The sequence below is a fragment of the Sciurus vulgaris genome, assembly GCF_902686455.1.
Source record: "Sciurus vulgaris genome assembly, chromosome: 2".
Taxonomy (NCBI): Eukaryota; Metazoa; Chordata; class Mammalia; order Rodentia; family Sciuridae; genus Sciurus; species Sciurus vulgaris.
The window spans coordinates 41,684,913-41,705,534 of NC_136462.1; the positions used below are offsets into that span (position 1 = coordinate 41,684,913).

Consider the following 20,622-nt stretch of genomic DNA (forward strand, 5'->3'; position numbering starts at 1 on the left):
CTAAGGTGGGGTAGCACAGACCTGGTGACCTGTCGGCAGCACCCTCCAGCTCAGAGCGGCAATGACAGAGGGACAGGGCTGGGCATGTGACTTGGCAGATGAGGCAGTATGGGAGAGGAGGGGCAGAGGGCCTTGACCCCATGTCAGTAAGTCACTTTCTGGCAGGAGAAGGCAGAGGCAGGCATGTGCACCTGAGTGAGGCTGACCACAATCCACTGGTGTGGGATGGGGCTGGAAGGAGGGGAGGACATGTAATGGGATTCCCAAGTGGCTCCAAGGAAGCCAACTGCAGTCTTCCCAAGTCTGGGTTCTTCCACAGAACAGTGCTGCTGCAGAGCACTGGAGGTGCCAGGAGGAGAGGCTGCTCCGGCGTGCTCAGATTGGATCTGGATGGAAGTCACTGGCAGGCCTGGAACTAGCAATCTGCATGGCTATGGCAGTGGACCACCCTGCCGGGTGTCCAGGCTGGTCTGGGAAGGGGGCAGCTGCAGGAGTGGGAAAGGTGGAGAAAAGAAGGGCGCAGTTTTTGTAAATGTTACAGCTTGACAGGTGGGAGCCAGATTAAATACCCTGTATTGCACCTGGCATTAACTTAAGTTTCAAATCCATTCTAGATAATCCTTAGGGAAGCCATGGTTATTGTTCCCATTTCACAGATTAGGAAACTGAGGCACAGACCCATCCATAACCTGCTCAGGTCACATGGTTTGGGAGTGGTGGAGGTGGAACTGAGCCCAGGTCTGCTGGACTCTAGAAGCCTCGGCTTTCTACCAGTAGGTGTCAACTCTTCCTGAGGTAGCTGATCTTCTTGTCTGGATTCTGGTTTAAAGAGAAGTATGGACAAGACAGGTTGGGAGGAATCCTGGCAGACGCTGAGGACTTCCCTGAGGATTCACAGCACTTGGCAGGTTTCCTTATCTCACACTTGCTCTCCTGGCCCATGTGACGTGACATTCTTTCTCCCTTGATTCTGTGGAGGGTGTAAGAGACAGAATAGGTACTAAAAGAAGGAGGAGAAAAATAATCGTCCTGGGGAGAACCTGAGGCATCTTTCAATCTGACCACCTGATCTGCCTTTAAACAACCCAGGGTCTCTCTGTTGCAGAAGACAGGACACTGTCAGTATCTCCAAGTGCCTGAAGAGCTGTTGGCTAGCTGAGGGACTGGGTAGCTTTAAATCAGAGAAATAAGTTCAAGGCATAGAAGTTAAAGGAGGCAAATGTAAGTATCCCACAAAGAAAATAAAAACAAAGTTTGAAAAAATACTCCATGCCATTAAGTGATGCAAAGAGCTCTCCTAGGAGGAACAGAACTTCTATTGGAAAGATCTGCAGGACAGCCTGGCTGGTCCTCCAGTGTCAGGTAGGTGCCCTCCATGGTCTGTGCCAATATCAAGATTCTAGAATCTTATCCCATTTCCTCAGTCTGCATTTATCCTTCATTCAAACTCTGGGAGAAAGAAAGCTGACATTTTGAGATGACTGTACCTCCTTCAGCCACCTGTTCTTTGGGTGTAATGTAGACTTTTCTTTATAAAAAATAAAATAAGGGCTGGGAGATAGCTCAGTTGGTAGAGTGCTTGCCTCACAAGCACAAGGCCCTGGGTTCAATCCTCAGTACTTCAAACAAACAAACAAAAAAATAAAATAAAATACAACTTGTTCAAGTGGATCTCCCTCAGCTTGTTCTTGAAGCGGTGGGCACAGGGGTGTGTGAGTGTAAGTGGGTCAAAGCCTTAACTGGCAGGTAATAGTTGACCTACATCTGAATATTCTGAGAGGTATCGCCAGAGACACTATACAGCGTGCTTTATTTCTTCCTAATAAACCCCAGTATGATGAGTGCCCTGTACTCTTCCTGTTCCCGTAATGTGGCAGGAACAGTACTAAATTCACAGTGGATTGTTGGCTGGCTTTTCCATCCTGACTGAACCCAGCAGTCTCTTCACGAATACATCCCTAATCCCTTTACGGTGCTGGCAACACTGTCTTTCCTGTGTTTTGTCAACATTACTATTTTCCTGAACCCAAAGTCATCTCCACAGCTTCACTCAAGTCATGTGACGGTTGGGTAAAAACAGGTGAAGGTCAGAGGCGAGTCTCAGAGATGGAAGCCCAAGGTCATGCCATTCCCTTTGTGAGCCGGTGTAGTCTTCTTCTGGTGAACCAGCCTCAAGCCACTCTCACCGATGGGGCTGGTCCCATTGCTCTCCAATTGTTAAAAGTGTTGAAAGCTGCTGCTACCTTGCTGCCCACGCCAGACACTCAGCATCTACCTAGGTCACATCAACCTAATGCTGGACTGGAAGGAAGCGAGTGCTAGAGAAGGCTTCTCCAGAAGCTCATTACACAATAGCCTTTATTTTGTCCTGATGAGGCCCAGGCCACTGCCCGCCTTTATCCTGGATGTACATCATCTCTAGGGTCCAAACAAACCTAATCATCAACTGCTAAATATCATGGAGTTGGCAAGGAAAGTAGGGAAAAAAGTAGGAAAAAAAGTACATTAGCTCTCAAGAATTTTCCTAACCTAAAGCAAAAAAGTTCTTTGGATCCACAAGACATGGTTTAGCATAGAAAAATTCCATGCTCGTTTCAGAAAGCCTTTGACATTTTTATCTTCCTAGTTGAGGTGGAGATAAAAGAGGCACATGGTGTGAGTACTCTATTCAAAAAGAAATCCATTATGCTGCTGCTTGCAAACAAAACATCAGGATCTCCATTCTCAGGAAACACAATCTAATGAGGGGGGAAGAAGTTGAGTACAGTAAATTTAATTAGAAAAAAAACCCACCATATATGAAGTCTCTGGAAATATTAGCACTTTTCTGTTATTTGCCAACACCAGTCTTGATCTGAGAATCAATGGCTCACTTCTGGAAGGTGTTAATCCCACCAGAACCTTTGGTAAGCAGCTGTGAACAGCTCCATCTCCTCATGGGGACTCTAGTCCTGGGGAAGCGTTGCCGGGCTACATCTTAATCACCCCTCCTATGACAGGGTCTTTGGTTAATTCTTTAGGATTTTCTCTGCACCAGTATTTGAATTACTAGTTTTAATGATCTGGAATTGGATCTTCTATATTACTCTGGTCCTGTTTTTTCTTCCTCCTTCTAAGCTTCTTCATGGCTGACTACTTTTTGGTCACCCCCTTGAGCATTCCAACCTCTGCCAGGAGTGGGACAGGGAGCGAGTACCAGTCAATGCTCCTCAGAAGTGGGACTCACACATAAAGGAGAATCCCTGAATTCACTGAGGTTCCCCACCTGTGTGCGAGGCAAGCAGGGTTCCTGCAGACAATGCACAGGGTGAGACTGATGGGTTCGATGACAGATAACCCCCCACACGGATGCACACACATTAGCCTCTGTAAAGCTTTGGAACAAAAGCACTTCACAATCTCCTCCTGATGCCAAGTTTATGATGCCTCCAGAGCTGACAAAGGTGACTCAGGAGAATGCACCAAAGTCCTTTCAGCACTTATCTAACCTGGACACCTGTGTGAGCTCAGAGGCCAGGGTGTTGACTTCACCTGAGTCAGCACAAAGCACATGGTTTCCCATAGGTGCTGAATCAGCAAAGAAGCCTAACCTCTGAGGTGGGTATCACCTTCCCAAGCTCCGGGACTCATGAAGGATCTCCCCAGGCCCTCTTTTCTGGAGCTAGATGAGCCAAACTCAGAAGCCCTAAGGAAACTATGCTTAATTTTGGCATAATTTTAATACCAGCTTAGAAACTTGGTAACCTGGTAACATTAGGAAACACCTAGTATTTATTCCAAAAAGCAAGCAGAAAATAAAATAAAATAATACATACCTCCCCACCCCCAAACTTTAAGGTCAGCAAGCTGGAAAACTTATATCTACTCTTTACAGAAATGTGCAAATCTTTGGATAGCTTTTTTGTGTTAACTTATAAAGATATCACCAGTTTTAATAATCTCTTCTCTGGGAGTGGGTAGGTGGGCTCTTCAGAGCATGCACATAGATTTGACAGGTGCATTTAAGCGAAGGCGAGAAAGACAAAGGGGCAAGAAAATAGTCCTCTTGTGGGTTATTTTTAATTGTAAGGATCACTGGTTAAAGACTTGCGAATTTCTTCTTCAAGTAGAAATCCTGGGCTAAAAACTGTGTCTTCTAACTACCGCTCTACCCACCAATCCTATGACCCATGTGAAGTGTTCTCACAAGGAAGTCCTTTGTCCTCTATCCGTGTCTATGTGGGATTTTAGGACAGCCATCCACAAGAAACTCAATGTCCACAATCTTGGAGGTGGCAGAGGTGGAGGGGAGCGGCCAAGGTGATGACAGGAAGGGCAAGCGTAGGAAGCTATGTTGGACTAGGAGTCAAAGGAATCGACCCTCCCTGCCAACCACACACTGTCAGAGGGACACTGGATGGACACCATTCCCCTTGCGGTCCTGAAAGCAGGGAACTCTTACACAGACGAGGCACTGAGGGAATCTGTAACTCTGTGGCATGTTAAATAAAAGGGGCTGTGCATGGTTTCCAGAGTCAGAATAATTAATAATGCCTTCCATTTAAAAAGAGAGAATTTAAAGAGGTTTTCCTTTGGAAGGGGGGAAAAACAATAAAAAAGGTAAGTGGAATATCTAGTAGACACCAATTACAGGAAGAGTTCTGAACTTTTATTTTTAAAAAGTCATCAGGAAATCTCAGGACGGCAGGTCAAGATGACCCACCACACTGAGCCAGGGGGTGGAGGGGATGTGACGGGATGGTACAGGATTGTTTGGAGATCCTGGCTTTTCCTGCTTCTCCTGGCCCACCCAGCCAGGCAGAAAAAGGACCTCACACGGTTACAATGGCATCAGTTGGGACAGAGTCTACCTGTGAGGACTCATTCCTTCTTTTTACTCCTTTTTACTTGTTAAAAATGCTTCTTTGGGGTGCAGTGAGCTACTGACTTGAGTTGAAGGATACTTCCTGAGAAGGCAACAGATTCTTCAAGAGTGCTGAAGAAATGAGTGTGCTAAAAACCACTGGCTCATTTTATCTGTTGCCCAAAAGGATCAGGAGGATGTAGTCTTCCAGTCAGGGAAGCTTCAACTCTTGCTTGGACTTAAAGATGTAGTTGAGACCCACAGGATAGCGTGTATGTGGTTCACATCATTTACTCTTTCTGTATATTTGTATTATTAAAGTTGTTTCCCTTCATTTATGAAGGCTGAACTCAAAAGCTAGCAATGTTCACACACACATGCTAAGCATATCTAAGCTATGCATTCATATGTTGGTGTTTACATTTTTCTGTTACTGAAAATTTCAAATATAGGTAAGTAGAGAGGACAGCAAAAGGGGCTCAAGGCACCCAGCACTCAGCCTTGATGTGATTGACAGGTGCCTAAACTTGTTTCACCTGTTCTTTCCCCTACTCCTGGATTATTTTGAAAGAAATCCCAGAAATTACTTTATCTGCAAATATTATGGTTTGTTCATTCATGCTTTCTCCCAAAGCCAGAGTGACTGACCTTCTAAATAGGACATAATGATTGGATTACTTCCTCTTACTTGAATCCTTCACAGACTGGCCTGGGCCCTTCAAAGTCAAACTCCTCCTGGCTTACCATATATATCCTTCAGACTTCACCCCTCATTTCCCTGGCCTTTGGCTCATGACCTTCCAGTCACTCTGGCACTGAGTTGCCCCAAATCACTTCTTTCTCAAGAACTGTTTATAGTGTAAGCTTGACCAATTTCTCTTCAGCCTTTATTCCCAGCTTAAATGCCATCTCCTTAGGATGGCCTCCTTGGACAGCCCAGATCAGGTTAGTTTTGCCTGTTATGCTTTGAAAGCAATTTTTACACTTTTCTTTTTATCAGATTGTTAAGCATATAGTTATTTGTATAATTGCTTCTTTTAAACCTCATTCTCCTTCCCCATCTCAACTCGACTATAATTCCACAAGGCTAGGATGTCTGACTTGCTCATTACTGGATCCAGAGTGTCTTGCACAAAATCTGCACATAGCAGACTACACCTGCTAAACATATATGCATGTACATAGCCTGTTGAATGAATAAATGGGTCAATATGTATTTGGCCTTTACACCTCACCTATGTGTCTTTGGTTCAGATTTAAAGCTTTTAGGAAAACAAAAATAATCTCTTAAGAACAAAATCTAGCACAGCCTCATATATAATTAAGCACTTAATAATTAAGCTTGATGATGTTACTGGATTATTCAAGTAAAGGATGAGGATAATGATACCTTTAATTGTGTTGTGAAATTACTACTCATAATTTAACAGTGCTAATAACTTACTCTTACATTGTGTGCTTCACTTTGAAAATGCTTCCATGTTACCTCATCTGAAGTGGGCACTGTAGGTGGTTATCACCACTGCTTTACAGAGGAAAGGACTGAAAATCAGTGGCATAAGTAGAGAAAGGTCTCCTGATTCAAGGTGAGAGCATGCTCATGCCATCCTAACATGTGAGGTCCCTTCACTTCCCTGAGCCCCAGTTTACTCATCTATAATTTAGACAAAATGTTTTGGGGCTGGGGAGATAGCTCAGTCGGTAGAGTGCTTGCCTTGTAAGCACAAGGCCCTGGGTTCGACCCCCAACACCCCCCAAAAAATGTTTTTAAGAATTTCCAGCTCTGTAGTTCTGCGTTTTTGATTTCGAGCCATCACAAAGTCCTATGAAATCAAGAGCAAAAGCAAATGATAATGGTCCAGACCTCTGTGCTATGAACCCCCTACTGTGTTTAGCACTATGCAAGATACCACTTATTGGGTTCAACCATTCAACATTAGGAACACACCAAACTCCCAGAATGCCTGATCATAGGTGGGCACAAAATTCTTGAGAAAGGTCTCAAGCCTCTATTGGTAAACAGTATACCTTGATTTGACATTGTACAACAAAATAAAAGGTTATTTGAGTTCTTAAAAATGTCTCATCTCACCTAACTCCTAACACAAATTCATTCCCTAAGCCTTAGGTTGTCTGGTCAAGGACCCACCTTGCCAGCACTGTTTAAGAGCTATGGAGGCATCAGCTTTGGGTTTTGGGTCAATCCCATTGTATAACCACTGGTGGATTTCACTGGAAGTTAAATAAGCAGACGTGTTGCAGCATTATGTGTTTATACAATCTGAAGTCATTCCTTCCTGGCTTGCTCACTGAATCCTTTGCACTGCCCCAGGTCCCATCTGTCTCCTGTTCTCTCTTTACTCTTCACCTCTCCCCTGTCTTTACTCCCACTGTGCACAGTGATGATCTCCAACCCTCTACTCCGAGTTCCAGACCATGTGTAATCACCTGCAATGCCGATTCCACTTTCCAAATGTCTCCCAGATCCATCAACATCCACATGTCCTAAACTCATCTTTCAGTGCTTCCCACCCTGCACCTAACACTCCAACTGTGTAGAACTAGTAATTGTGGTTCTTGGAACATACATGCTATTTCCTGTCTCTGAGGCTTTGCACAAGTCATCTCCTCTACCTAGGATATTCTTCTTACCCTTGTCCACTCCACTGAACCTCAGCCATCCCTTAACATCCAGTTTAACTTTACTTCTTTTGTCTTGTCTTAATGTTAACTGCCCTGTTCTTGCCTCCAAAAAAATCCTCTTTGGTCATGTATTTAGCATTCATTTATTTACTCTCATTCTTACTCAAGTGTGAGCAACGGATGAAGGCCAGGCTGTTTCACCTTTGTATTTCCAGCATTTAGCACAAACTCAACAAAGAAAGGAACCTGATAAGCATTTAGTAAAGTGAACTGAACATGGATTCTGCTGCCTAATGTGTTGGCTTCTCTGTCAAAGGTCTCAGATACTCTTCTTGGGTCAATAGAATGATATTTCTGATATTATGGCATCATTTAAATGCACAGTCTTTAAATAACACTATAACTGATTATTATCATAAAGATTATATCTGTCTTTAATGAGATACAATAAGTGAGAGATTCATGCTATGTGAACAACTTATACACAGCACTCTGGCAGCTTCCTCCTGGTAAAATAAGAAAGGATCACATCAGGGAGTAATTTGAGTACTAGAAATGGAAAGCAGAAAAAAAAATGGGGAATGGATAGGTGCAGTCCACCTTGGAATCTTAGACTAGGAGTCAGGAAACCTGATTCTGATCCTAGAATTCAGTGATTTTTTTTCCCCCCAGATTTTTTAAATAGCATAATAGACACAAAACTACCATTTTAACTATTTTTCAGTACATAATTCAGTAGCATTAAGTACATTCATATTCATGTGCTGTGGAACCACCTCTATTGATCTCCAGAACTTTAAATCTTCCCAAACTGTAACTCCCCACCCATTAAACATCACTCCCTTTTCCCACCTTCTTCTGGCTCTTGGCAACCACCATACTACTTTCTGTTTCTAGGAATCTGACTACTGTAAATGCCTCATACAAGTGGAACCTTATATTTGTCCTTTTGTGTTTGGCTTATTTCACTTAGTATAATGCCATCAAGGTTCATCCAGGGTGTAGCATATACAAAATTTCCTTCTTATTTTAATTTAATGTTTTATGGTACTGAGGATTGAACCCAGGGCTTCATGCATGCTGAACTACATCCCCAGACCATTCCTTCAAGACTGACTAATATTCCATTGTATGGATATACCATGTTTTGTTTATCCCCTCATCTATCAATAGGCATTTGGGTTGCTTCCACCTTTTGCTATTGTGAATGATGCTTATAACTATGATGTACCAATATCTATTTGAGATTCTGCTCTTAATTCTTTTAGGTTTATGCCCCAAAGTAGAATTGGTACATCTCATGGCAATTCTGTTAAGAGGAACCACCCATCATATTTTTCACAGTGGTTAACACCATTTTACATCCTCATTAGTAATACACAAAGGCTCCCCTTTATTTGTTTATTCATGGCCTCTGGTGAGGCACAATTACTCTGTGCCTCATAGTTTCCTTATCTATAAAACGTGGAGGTCAGAATAATCTGTAAGGTTTCTGCCAGCAGTTAAAAAAACAAAACAAAACAAAACAAGAAACTATCTGGGCCTAATTAACTCAAGTTGGAATTAGAGCCAGAAAGCAATCTGGATGATTTATGGAGCATGGCTTGATACTTGAATCCTCCTCCTATTACAACAAAGTAATAATTTTTTCAAGGGGAGAGCAGACACTCTAAAAACCATTTCATGCACGTGGCTCTCATAACAGTGGCAATCACTTTCTGAGCATGTACCCTGCCCTGAGCATCCCACACACACCATCTCTGTTCATCCATGCAGCAGCCCTATAGGCAGAGAGCTATAGGAAACACAGGAGAGGAAACCGAGGCATGGCATAATTATGTCACATGCCCAAGGCCACACAGCCAGCAATGAAAGAGCCAAGAGCAGTGTAAGAGCCAAGATCTGTCCTTGGTCAGCTCTGCTCTGGAGGCAGGTTCTTTATCTTCATTTTTTTGGAGGCAGATTCTTACCCACTGAACACCATTCCTTACTCATTCAGTCTTCTTCGTGAGTCTTTTCTTTTCTTTTTCTTTTTCTTTTTTTTTCCTTTCGTGGTACTAGGGTCGGAACCCAGGGTCTCACACAGGCCAGGTAAGTGCTCTACCATTAAGCTACACCCATGACTCCTCAATTCTTGAGTACTCTTAACTATTTTCCTTCACCACATTTCTATGTAAATGTCCCAGCCCTCTGCAAAGATCAGCTCAATGTCTTCATCTCTAGAATTTAAGCTTCTTAGTTTTAGGCATGGAGGCCAAAATGTATAAAACAGCCCCCAGAATTCTCTCAGTGAATTTCTTTTTCCTAGTCATTTTATCTGATAGCTTTTTCAGAAGATTATTTTGAAGGCACGTTCCTCAGAGGAGGAGGAAACACAATGCTTGTTGTGTGCCTGGGAGGTTTACATGTATTATTTCATTTAATCCTGACAACAACCCTATGGTGTGAACTGTATTACCTCTCATTTACAAGCAAGGATGCTGAGAGTCAGAAAGATCACCAAGATCACTCAGCCAGAGGGCATAGGTCTGGGAAGGCACAGTGAGCCTGAAACCCTGCTCCTTCCTTGGGGAACAAGGTCCCAAAGAAAACATCAAGTACCATTTAGGAAATCAGAGTTAGATAAATGACCTGTCAGGTGTTTACTCGAGACAATTGAGCAGCTGGCATTGGAAAGAGGCTGAAACAGGGCAGTGAAGAGAGTCACAGCTCCCTGGAAGTGGACCTGCTAGGGCAGAGAACAACTGAGATTTTGCTGAAGCTGAGATTCTTTACAGATGAAGCACTAGAGGCTGTTCCCTCTCAGAACAGAGATGCTGTTACTATATATATGAGCACATATACTAATATATGTGCTAGTTACCAAAAATATTTGTTGAATATTTTCAAAGAAGGTATGGCTTCAAGAAGTTGAGTTTTATCTGGCTAAGGAGAAACAGTCTTAATAATTCCACATGAACCTTAACCTTGCTTAGTACCTGCACTAGGTTCTACAAAGCTTGACTAAAGGAGTGATATCTAGTTTCAGATTTAGTTGGAAAGAATTATCTCAAGAGGACTCTGAAGTACTAGAAGTACTTGAGAACTTCTAAAAATAGGAAGAAAAAAATTAAGAAAAGCAGATGTGAGTGACATCTGATCCAAATAGTGATGTGACTTCTTCAGATTTCTGCTAGACCTGGATTCCAAAGGTATGAGTTATTTATGAGAAGGGCACTGGTCTAAATTGTTTATCCCTAAATAGAGAACATCAGAGTTTCTCAAGGAACAGGCTGACTTTTATTTCCCACTCACCACAGTCCCAAACTCAGTGATGTTTATGTCAATACACATTTCTTTATAGCTTGAACAAGCATTTTCATTTCATTTATAAACTCTAGGGTCCTTCTTTAAATATTAAAAATAGTCATATCAACCACAGTAATTGGACAAAACCTGTGCACCTGGAAAAACCATTAGTATTATGATGGCTGTTGTCTCAAACCAGTAGGGTTATGATGCCTTTGGGATCACGAAGAATCAGATTCTGGGTCATAGAACTGGAAAAATATTGATGCAAAGTATGCCTGATACAGCTTACTTTACCAAGGTTAGCCGTGGCCAACCCAGGTGAGTACATTTCCCTTCAGGAAGTTAAGAAACTTCATGGCACAAATCCACAAAGATAAGCCCTTCTCCATTTTTTTATTCATATAATAATTATAAGAGCCATGTTCTTGGTCTTCTTAGTCTAAATTTCCACTAACTGTAAATTATTCTTATGAAAACATTCTAGGTAGGAGACATTTGGTGGAATCCCAAAGTACTTTGTGATTTCTATGTGAGATTAGTGTTTTTTTTTCAATTTTAGGACATTTTTGGCTTCTGAGTTCCTGAGAATCAAGTTATAAATTATGATTCACTTTGGCAACGTTTGCCTGAGAACAATTTCTGTCATTATTTTTCTTTTAGTGATGCAGGGAATTCTCAGGGACAATCATGCCTTGAGTTCCAGTACACAGTGACCATTCCAAAATGGCACTGATTATAAAGCTGGATACTGCTAAAGAGACAGGTCTTCCAATGTGATAGCTAATGTTTCCCAAATTTAACATTTTGTTTCAATCACTAAGAAAGGACATAACTTGAGGAAGATAATTGTAAGAAATATAAACTGAGGACATTTTCCATGGGGCTTTATCCAATAGAGAATAGACTGTTCTGATTTTTCCCTACTCAAAGAATAGATTTTTAATTCACTTGCATACCCCTTCTGTACAAAGCAGGTGATAATACATGATTTTTAAACTCAACCTAATTTGGTTACAGAACTGACTCAAATTACATAACTTTCTTATTTTCAACAGAAGGATATTGATTCCATGTTTCTTCCTCACTTCAAAGTAAGGCATGTAGCATGATGCTTTGAATGCATTAAGAAATAAAAAGAGAGCTGGGGCTGTAGCTCAGTGGTAGAGCACCTGCTTGGCACGTGTGAGACACTGGGTTTGATCCTCAGTACCACATACAAGTAAATAAATAAAACAAAATGTGTCCATCTACAACTAAAAATAATAATAATAATAATAAAAAGAAATAGAAAGACTCTCCCAACATGCATTACCATACTGTATCTAAATCCTGGCTTGGCACCTGGCTTGCATAAGGATAACTGGGAGGTCAAAGAGTTGTGCAGAGACATGGTCTGACTCTATGAAAGAGGAACATCATTTCACCTACATCTACGCAAAGTACTCCAAAAAGACATGAGAAGCACATATAGCAAGCTGGTCTTCAGTAGGTGGGAAGCTGGTTGAATAAACCAAACTTACAGATTTTAGGATCCCTGTGGCATCTTCATGGAGCCAGGTAGGGTAGACCACTTCATCATTCAGTATAGCCTCAAAGAGGTCGTCTTCGTTCTCAGCCTCAAAGGGTGCATGACCGCAGAGCATCTCGTAGAGCAACACACCCATGGCCCACCAATCCACTGCAGGCCCATACAGCATTTCCTGGAGGATCTGTGCAAACAGGACAATGTGAGAGGTGCCTCATGCCACTGGTAAGCAAAAATGTTCTTCATGTCTAGGGGCAATGATGGGTTAGGAAATATCAAAGCATAAAAACGGAATCCCCTGTGTTGGTGTGCAGGTTCCATTCCGTGCCTATGCAGTGGTCTGTTTCCCTGTGGTTGACTCAGAGGCCCCTTTTCTTCTAGGTGATCAAAAATTGATGGCCCGCTTTGGCCAAGAGATGGCATGTGCAGATCCAGAACAGAAAGTGTTTTGAAAATATATCAGTGCAGAGGGAAGAAGAGACTGAGATCACTCACTCATATGGGAAAGATTCAAGAGCTTTTCTTTATATTTGCTAAGTGAGGCTGAAATTAAATCACGGAGCAGAAACAAAGAGATATATAGCCAGGATCAGAACATACTTTGTCCTTATTTAGGGCTAAGGCCTAAAGTAGCTGCAAAGTTTAAAACAAAACAAAACAAAACATATACATATACATATATATATATATATGTTTTGGGTTTTTTTTTTACTCAAATTCTTACTTAGAGGAACCTCAGACATTTTGTTTTTTTTTTTTTTTTTAGGATCACAAAATATTTATTTGTAAATAGTGTTTATGCTTATTTAATTTCTCTAGAATAAAATTGTTATAAAGCAGAAATATCTACCATTATGTATTTTTTTTTATTGTAAACAAATGGGATACATGTTGTTTCTCTGTTTGTACATGGCGTAAAGGCATACCATTTGTGTAATCATAAATTTACATAGAGCCATGTTGTTTGATTCATTCTGTTATCTTTTTCCCTTCCCCCCACCCCTCCCACCCCTCTTTACCCTCTATACAGTAGTTCCTTCCTCCATACTTGCCCCCCTCCCTAACCCTAACTCTAACCCTTCCCTCCCCCCCATTATGTGTCAACCTCCACTTATTAGCGATAACATTCGTCCTTTGGCTTTTTGAGATTGGCTTATCTCACTTAGCATGATATTCTCCAATTTCATCCATTTGCCTGCAAATGTCATAATTTTATCATTCTTTATGGCTGAGTAATATTCCATAGTATATATATACCACAGTTTCTTTATCCACTCATCAATTGAAGGGCATCTAGGTTGGTTCCACAGTCTGGCTATTGTGAATTGAGCAGCTATGAACATTGATGTGGCTGTATTTCTGTAGTATGCAGATTTTAAGTCCTTTGGGTATAGGCCAAGGAGTAGGATAGCTGGGTCAAATGGTGGTTCCATTCCAAGTTTTCTAAGGAATCTCCACACTGCTTTCCATAGTGGCTGCACTAATTTCCAGCCCCACCAGCAGTGTATGAGTGTACCTTTCTCCCCACATCCTCGCCAACACCTGTTGTTGCTCGTATTCTTGATAATCGCCATTCTAATTGGGGTGAGATGGAACCTTAGGGTGGTTTTGATTTGCATTTCTCTTATTACTAGAGATGTTGAACATTTTTCCATATGTTTGTTGATTGCTTGTAGATCTTCTTCTGTGAAGTGTCTATTCATTTCCTTAGCCCATTTGTTGACTGGACTGTTTGAATTCTTGGAGTAGAGTTTTTTGAGTTCTTTATAGATTCTGGAGATTAGTGCTCTATCTGAAGTATGATTGGCAAAGATATTCTCCCACTCTGTAGGCTCTTTCTTCGCATTGCTGATAGTTTCCTTTGCTGAGAGAAAGCTTTTTAGTTTGAATCTATCCCAGTGGTTGATTCTAGCTTTTATTTCTTGTGCTATGGGAGTCCTGTTAAGGAAGTCTGGTCCTAGACCAACAAGATGAAGATTTGGACCTACTTTTTCTTCTATAATCTGCAGGGTCTCTGCTCTGATTCCGAGGTCCTTAATCCATTTTGAGTTTAGTTTCGTGCATGGTGAGAGATATGGGTTTAGTTTCATTCTGTTGCATATGGATTTCCAATTCTCCCAGCACCATTTGTTGAAGAGGCTATCTTTTCTCCATTGCATATTTTTGGCCCCTTTGTCTAGTATGAGAAAATTGTATTTATTTGGGTTTGTGTCCGTGTCCTCTATTCTGTACCATTGATCTACCTTTCTATTTTGGTACCAATACCATGCCGTTTTTGTTACTATTGCTTTGTAGTAGAGTTGAAGATCTGGTATTGCAATACCCCCTGTTTCACTCTTCCTGCTAAGGATTGCTTTAGCTATTCTGGGTTTCTTATTCTTCCAGATGAATTTCATAATTGCCTGCTCTATTTCTGTAAGGTACGTCATTGGGATTTTAATTGGAATTGCATTGAATTTGTATAGCACTTTAGGTAGTATGGCCATTTTGACAATATTAATTCTTCCTATCCAAGAACATGGAAGATCTTTCCATCTTCTAAGGTGTTCTTTAATTTCTTTCTTTAGTGTTGTATAGTTCTCATTGTAGAGGTCTTTCACCTCTTTTGTGAGATTGATTCCCAAGTATTTTATTTTTTTCGAGGCTATTGTGAATGGGGTAGTTTTCCTAATTTCTCTTTCTGAAGATTCATCACTTATGTATAAAAATGCGTTGGATTTATGGGCATTGATCTTGTAACCTGCTACTTTACTGAAATCACTTATGAGTTCTAAGAGTTTTCTGGTGGAATTTCCAGGTTCCTCTAAATATATAATCATGTCATCAGCGAACAGGGATAGTTTGAGTTCTTCTTTTCCAATTCGTATCCCTTTAATTTCTTTGGTTTGTCTAATTGCTCTGGCCAGAGTCTCAAGAACGATGTTGAATAGAAGTGGTGAAAGAGGGCATCCCTGCCTTGTTCCAGTTTTTAGGGGGAATGCTTTCAGTTTTTCACCATTTAGAATGATATTAGCCATGGGCTTAGCATAAATGGCCTTTACAATATTAAGGAATGTTCCCACTATCCCTATTTTTTCTAGTGTTTTGAGCATGAAGGGGTGCTGTATTTTATCAAATGCTTTTTCTGCATCTATTGAAATAATCATGTGATTCTTGACTTTAAGTCTATTAATATGGTGAATTACGTTTATTGATTTCCTGATGTTGAACCAACCTTGCATCCCTGGGATGAAACCCACTTGATCATGGTGCACTATCTTTTTAATATGTTTTTGTATGCGATTTGCTAAAATTTTGTTGAGAATTTTTGCGTCGATGTTCATTAAGGATATTGGTCTGAAATTTTCTTTCCTTGATGAGTCTCTGTCTGGTTTAGGTATCAGTGTGATATTGGCTTCATAGAATGAGTTTGGGAGGGTTCCCTCCTCTTCTATTTTATGGAATACTTTGAGAAGTATTGGAATGAGCTCTTCCTTAAAGGTTTTGTAGAACTCGGCTGAGAACCCATCTGGTCCCGGACTTTTCTTTGTTGGTAGGCTTTTGATGACTTCTTCTATTTCAGTACTTGAAATTGGTCTATTTAAATTGTTTATGTCCTCCTCATTCAGTTTAGGCAATTCATATGTCTCTAGAAACCTGTTGATGTCTTCGAAATTTTCTATTTTGTTGGAGTATAGATTTTCAAAATAGCTTCTAATTATGTTTTGTATTTCCATCCTGTCTGTTGTGATATTTCCTTGTTCATTCCGAATTTTAGTGATTTGGGTTTTCTCTCGTCTTCTCTTTGTTAGTGTGGCTAAAGGTTTATCAATTTTGTTTATTTTTTCGAAGAACCAACTATTTATTTTGTCAATTTTTTGTATTGTTTCTTTTGTTTCAATTTCATTGATTTCAGCTCTGAGTTTAACAATTTCCTGTCTTCTGCTACTTTTGGTGCTGTTCTGTTCTTCTTTTTCTAAGGCTTTGAGCTGTAGTGTTAGGTTGTTTATTTGTTGAGTTTTACTTCTTTCATTAAATGCACTCCATGAAATAAATTTCCCTCTAAGTACTGCTTTCATAGTGTCCCAGAGGTTTTGATATGATGTTTCTTTGTTCTCATTTACCTCTAAGAATTTTTTAATTTCCTTCCTAATATCTTCTGTTATCCATTCATCATATAATAGCATATTGTTTAATCTCCAGATGTTGGAATAGTTTCTGTGTTTTACTCTTTCATTTATTTCTAACTTCAATCCATTATGATCTGATAGAATACATGCTAGTGTCTCTATCTTCTTGTATTTGCTAACATTAGCTTTGTGGCATAATATATGGTCTATTTTAGAGAAGGATCCATGTGCTGCTGAGAAGAAAGTGTATTCACTCTTGGTTGGATGGAATATTCTATAAATGTCCGTTAAGTCTAAATTATTGATTGTGTTGTTGAGATCTATGGTTTCTTTGCTCAATTTTTGTCTGGAAGATCTGTCCAGTGGTGAGAGCGGCGTGTTAAAATCACCTAGTATTATTGTGTTGTGGTCTATTTGGTTTCTGAAATTGAGAAGGATTTGTTTGACATACATAGATGAGCCACTGTTTGGGGCATAGATGTTTATGATTGTTATATCTTGCTGATTTATGCTTCCCTTAAGCAGTATGAAATGACCTTCTTTATCCCTTCTGACTAACTTTGGCTTGAAGTCCACATTATCAGAAATGAGGATGGATACTCCAGCTTTTTTGCTGAGTCCATGTGCATGGTATGTTTTTCCCCATCCTTTCACCTTTAATCTATGGGTATCTTTTTCTATGAGGTGAGTCTCTTGCAGGCAACATATTGTTGGATCTTTCTTTTTAATCCAGTCTGCCAGTCTATGTCTTTTGATTGATGAATTCAGGCCATTAACATTCAGGGTTATTATAGAGAAATGATTTGGTTTCCCGGTCATTTGGTTCATTTTTAAAATTTTGTTTATTTATTTGTTTGACACAACTTGTTTCCTCCTTTATTTGACAATTCCTTTAGGATAATTCCTCCCTTTGCTGATTCGCTTCTTTGTTTTTCATCTCTTCCTCATGGAATATTTTGTTGAGAATGTTCTGTAATGCTGGCTTTCTTTTTGTAAATTCTTTTAGCTTTTGTTTATCATGGAAGGATTTTATTTCATCGTCAAATTTGAAGGTAAGTTTTGCTGGGTATAAGATTCTTGGTTGGCATCCATTTTCTTTCAGGGCTTGAAAAATGTTGTTCCAGGACCTTCTAGCTTTTAGGGTCTGGATTGAAAAATCTGCTGATATGCGTATTGGTTTCCCCCTGAATGTAATTTGGTTCTTTTCTCTCACAGCCTTTAAAATTCTGTCTTTATTTTGTATGTTAGGTATTTTCATTATAATGTGCCTTGGTGTGGGTCTGTTGTAATTTTGTGTATTTGGAGTCCTGTAAGCCTCTTGAACTTGATTTTCCATTTCATTCTTCAGATTTGGGAAATTTTCTGATATTATTTCATTGAATAGGTTGTTCATTCCTTTGGCTTGTTTCTCTAGGCCTTCCTCAATCCCAATAATTCTTAAATTTGGCCTTTTCATGATATCCCATAGTTCTTGTAGATTCTGTTCATGATTTCTTACCATCTTCTCTGTTTGTTCAGCTTTGTTTTCAAGGTTAAATATTTTGTCTTCAATGTCTGAGGTTCTGTCTTCCAGGTGTTCTATCCTATTGGATATGCTTTCTATGGAGTTCTTAATTTGGTTTATTGTTTCCTTCATGTCAAGGATTTCTGTTTGTTTTTTTTTTCAATATCTCTAACTCTTTATTGAAATGATCTTTTGCTTCCTGTATTTGCTCTTTTAACTGTCGATTGGTGCGATCAATCAATGCTTGCATTTGCTCTTTCATCTCATCATTCAATGCTTGCATTTGCTCTTTCATCTCCTCGTTTGCTTCTCTGATCATTTTAATTATGTACATTCTGAACTCCTTTTCTGTCATTTCTTCTGCCATGCTGTCATTGGGTTTATTGATGTAACATCTAGATTTGTTTGCAGCATTTTCTTTCCTTGTTTTCTCATGTTGTTCAGATATCAGTGGACCGCTGAGATATTGCAGATTTCCTCTGTTGATTTACAATGACCCTGAAGATTTCTATATATATCCCCTCTTAGCCTTCAGTAGGCTGAAGTCTTGGAGGAGGTTGATAATGCGGTGCTCCACAAGGAAGCTGCCTCTCTAGGAGTGGTGGCCTTCAGGTGGGGTATATTCCCTGCTAGTGGGCAGAGGTGCCTCCACTTGTTGACCAATGGTCATCCAAAGGGGACCTAGGCTGTGGGCTGAGGCAAGGCCTGTTTGGGCCTGAGTCTCTGGTTTTACCGTCCTTGTGGGAAACCTCACCCAACAGGGAAGACTCACCCGGTGGGGAGGTCTCGCTGGTCAGTTTCCTCCTAGAGGTTCCCCTCAATTTACAGCTACTGCCTGGGCTGGGCTGCCTTCCTCTGCAAAGTTTCCAGGGGCCCGGCCCTACCTCCTGGGCCTGGGAGCCTCACCCTTCGCAGATGAATCTCCTTAGGCTGCCCCTCCTCAGAGAATTTGCCCATAGACCTGGAACCTTCGCTCCGCCCTAAGCCTGTCTCTGTGCGGCTCTTCCACCCAGAAGCCTCCTAGATCCTGGGACCCTGTTCTGCACCTAATCGCCTGGCTGCGTGGCCCCTCCTCTGAGCAGCCACCTGTGGCCCCGAACAATCGCTCTGAGTCCCAGAGACCCGCCACAGGCCTCTTCCTCCAGACAGCCGCCCAGTATGCCGGTGCGGTCACTAGGAGTCCAAGAAACTCACTTCGTGCCTCCTCCTCCCACCAACCACCCGTAGCCCGGGGCAATCAATCACTCCGAGTCGAAGTGACCCTGCCCGTTCCTCCTCCTTCTCCAGATAACCCCCCGGGTGTTCAGGAGCTGTCCCTCTGAGTGGCTCTGAATCCACGTGACCCGCTGCACGGGTCCTCTGGGCAACCGCCCGGAGCTCTGGTGTGGTCCCTCAAGACCAAGCGTCCCACCACGCTTCTCCTCCAGGCAGCCCCCCTATGTTCAGGAGCTGTCACTTTAAGACCAAACAACTCACCACTCGCCTTCTCCTCTGAGCAGCCGCCTGGAGCGCTAATGCAGTCACTGCGAGTACAAAGGACCCGCCGCGCTCCTTCTCCTCCTTCTCCTACTCCTCCGGGCAGGCCCCGGGGTTCAGAAGTGGTCAGAGTCCAAACAGCTCGCCACGCAGCCCCTTCTCTGGCAACCGCCTGTAGTTCCCGTATAGTCACCCGAATCCAAGCGGCCGCTCCTCTTCCTCCTTGTCCTCAGGGCAGGCCCCGGTGTTCAGAAGCGTCGTTCTGATTCCAAACAGCTCGCCGCGCGGCTTCTCCTCTGGCAACCGCCTGCAGCTCTGGCGCAGTCTCTCCGAATCCAAGTGGCCACGCTCCTCTCCTCCTCCTCAGGGCAGGCCCCGGTGTCCTGAGTCCACACAGCTCTCCTCGCCACTCCTCCCCTGGGCAGCCGCCGGAGCCCCAGTGGCTGCTCCGAGTCCCAGCGCTGAGCCGAGCGGCCTCCTCTACGGCGCTCCAGCGGGGGGAGGCGTGTCTCGCCGGCAGTTCTACTTCACAAAGTTTCCTGCGTTCCGGGACCCCCGTCCCATCCGGGATGCCCCCCCAGGGGGTGAGAGTCACCCGGCTACTTTGAGTTGGTCCCAAGCGTCTCAATATCTCCTCTCTTGAATCCTGAGTTCTGGAGCAACACGTAATGCAGCCACCCTCTAGGCCGCCATCTTGAAAACCTCCCCTCAGACATTTTGAATCCCATTTACCCAATGAGCCATAAATGAGTCTGGGCTGAAGCACGCAAAAACTGCCAATGGCATTTCTGGTCAGGGTTCCTATAGACCTCAAATTTCAAAAGCCTTATCAAGCAGGCTCACTCACCTCTGGAGCAATGTAGTCAGGTGTTCCACAGAATGTGGCCGTGGTGACTCCATTACAGATCCCCTCCTTGCACATTCCAAAGTCTGCCAGTTTACAGTGACCCTCATGGTCCAACAGCACATTGTCTAGTTTCAGATCTCTGAAAGAATCCAAGGATAGCAGCATGTGATGAGGCAGCCAGGCCCCAAACCTCCCACCTGGAAGACATGGCTCACAGAGTGGTCACATGAGCTTTCCACACATACTTCAGAAGGAATTAAACTTCTCAGGGCTGTCTGGATAAAAAAAAAAAATCTGTATCAGCTGAGCACAGTGGTGCATGCCTGTAATCCCAGCAACTTAGGAGGTTGAGGCAGGAGGACTGTAAGTTCAAAGCCAGCCTCA

The 20,622-nt window shown here is 42.1% G+C and overlaps 1 protein-coding gene across 1 annotated transcript in view; it reads right to left on the bottom strand.

Annotated features, from left to right (window-relative positions):
- PRKCH (protein kinase C eta) overlaps positions 1-20,622 on the bottom strand; it is a 228,341-nt gene that overhangs the window by 10,282 nt on the left and 197,437 nt on the right. The window contains exons 11-12 of the mRNA XM_079125830.1: positions 20,239-20,377; positions 12,298-12,486 (exon numbers count right to left, since the gene is read on the bottom strand). Coding sequence (XP_078981956.1) covers positions 12,298-12,486; positions 20,239-20,377 — 328 coding nt within the window. The remainder of the gene's footprint in view (positions 1-12,297; positions 12,487-20,238; positions 20,378-20,622) is intronic.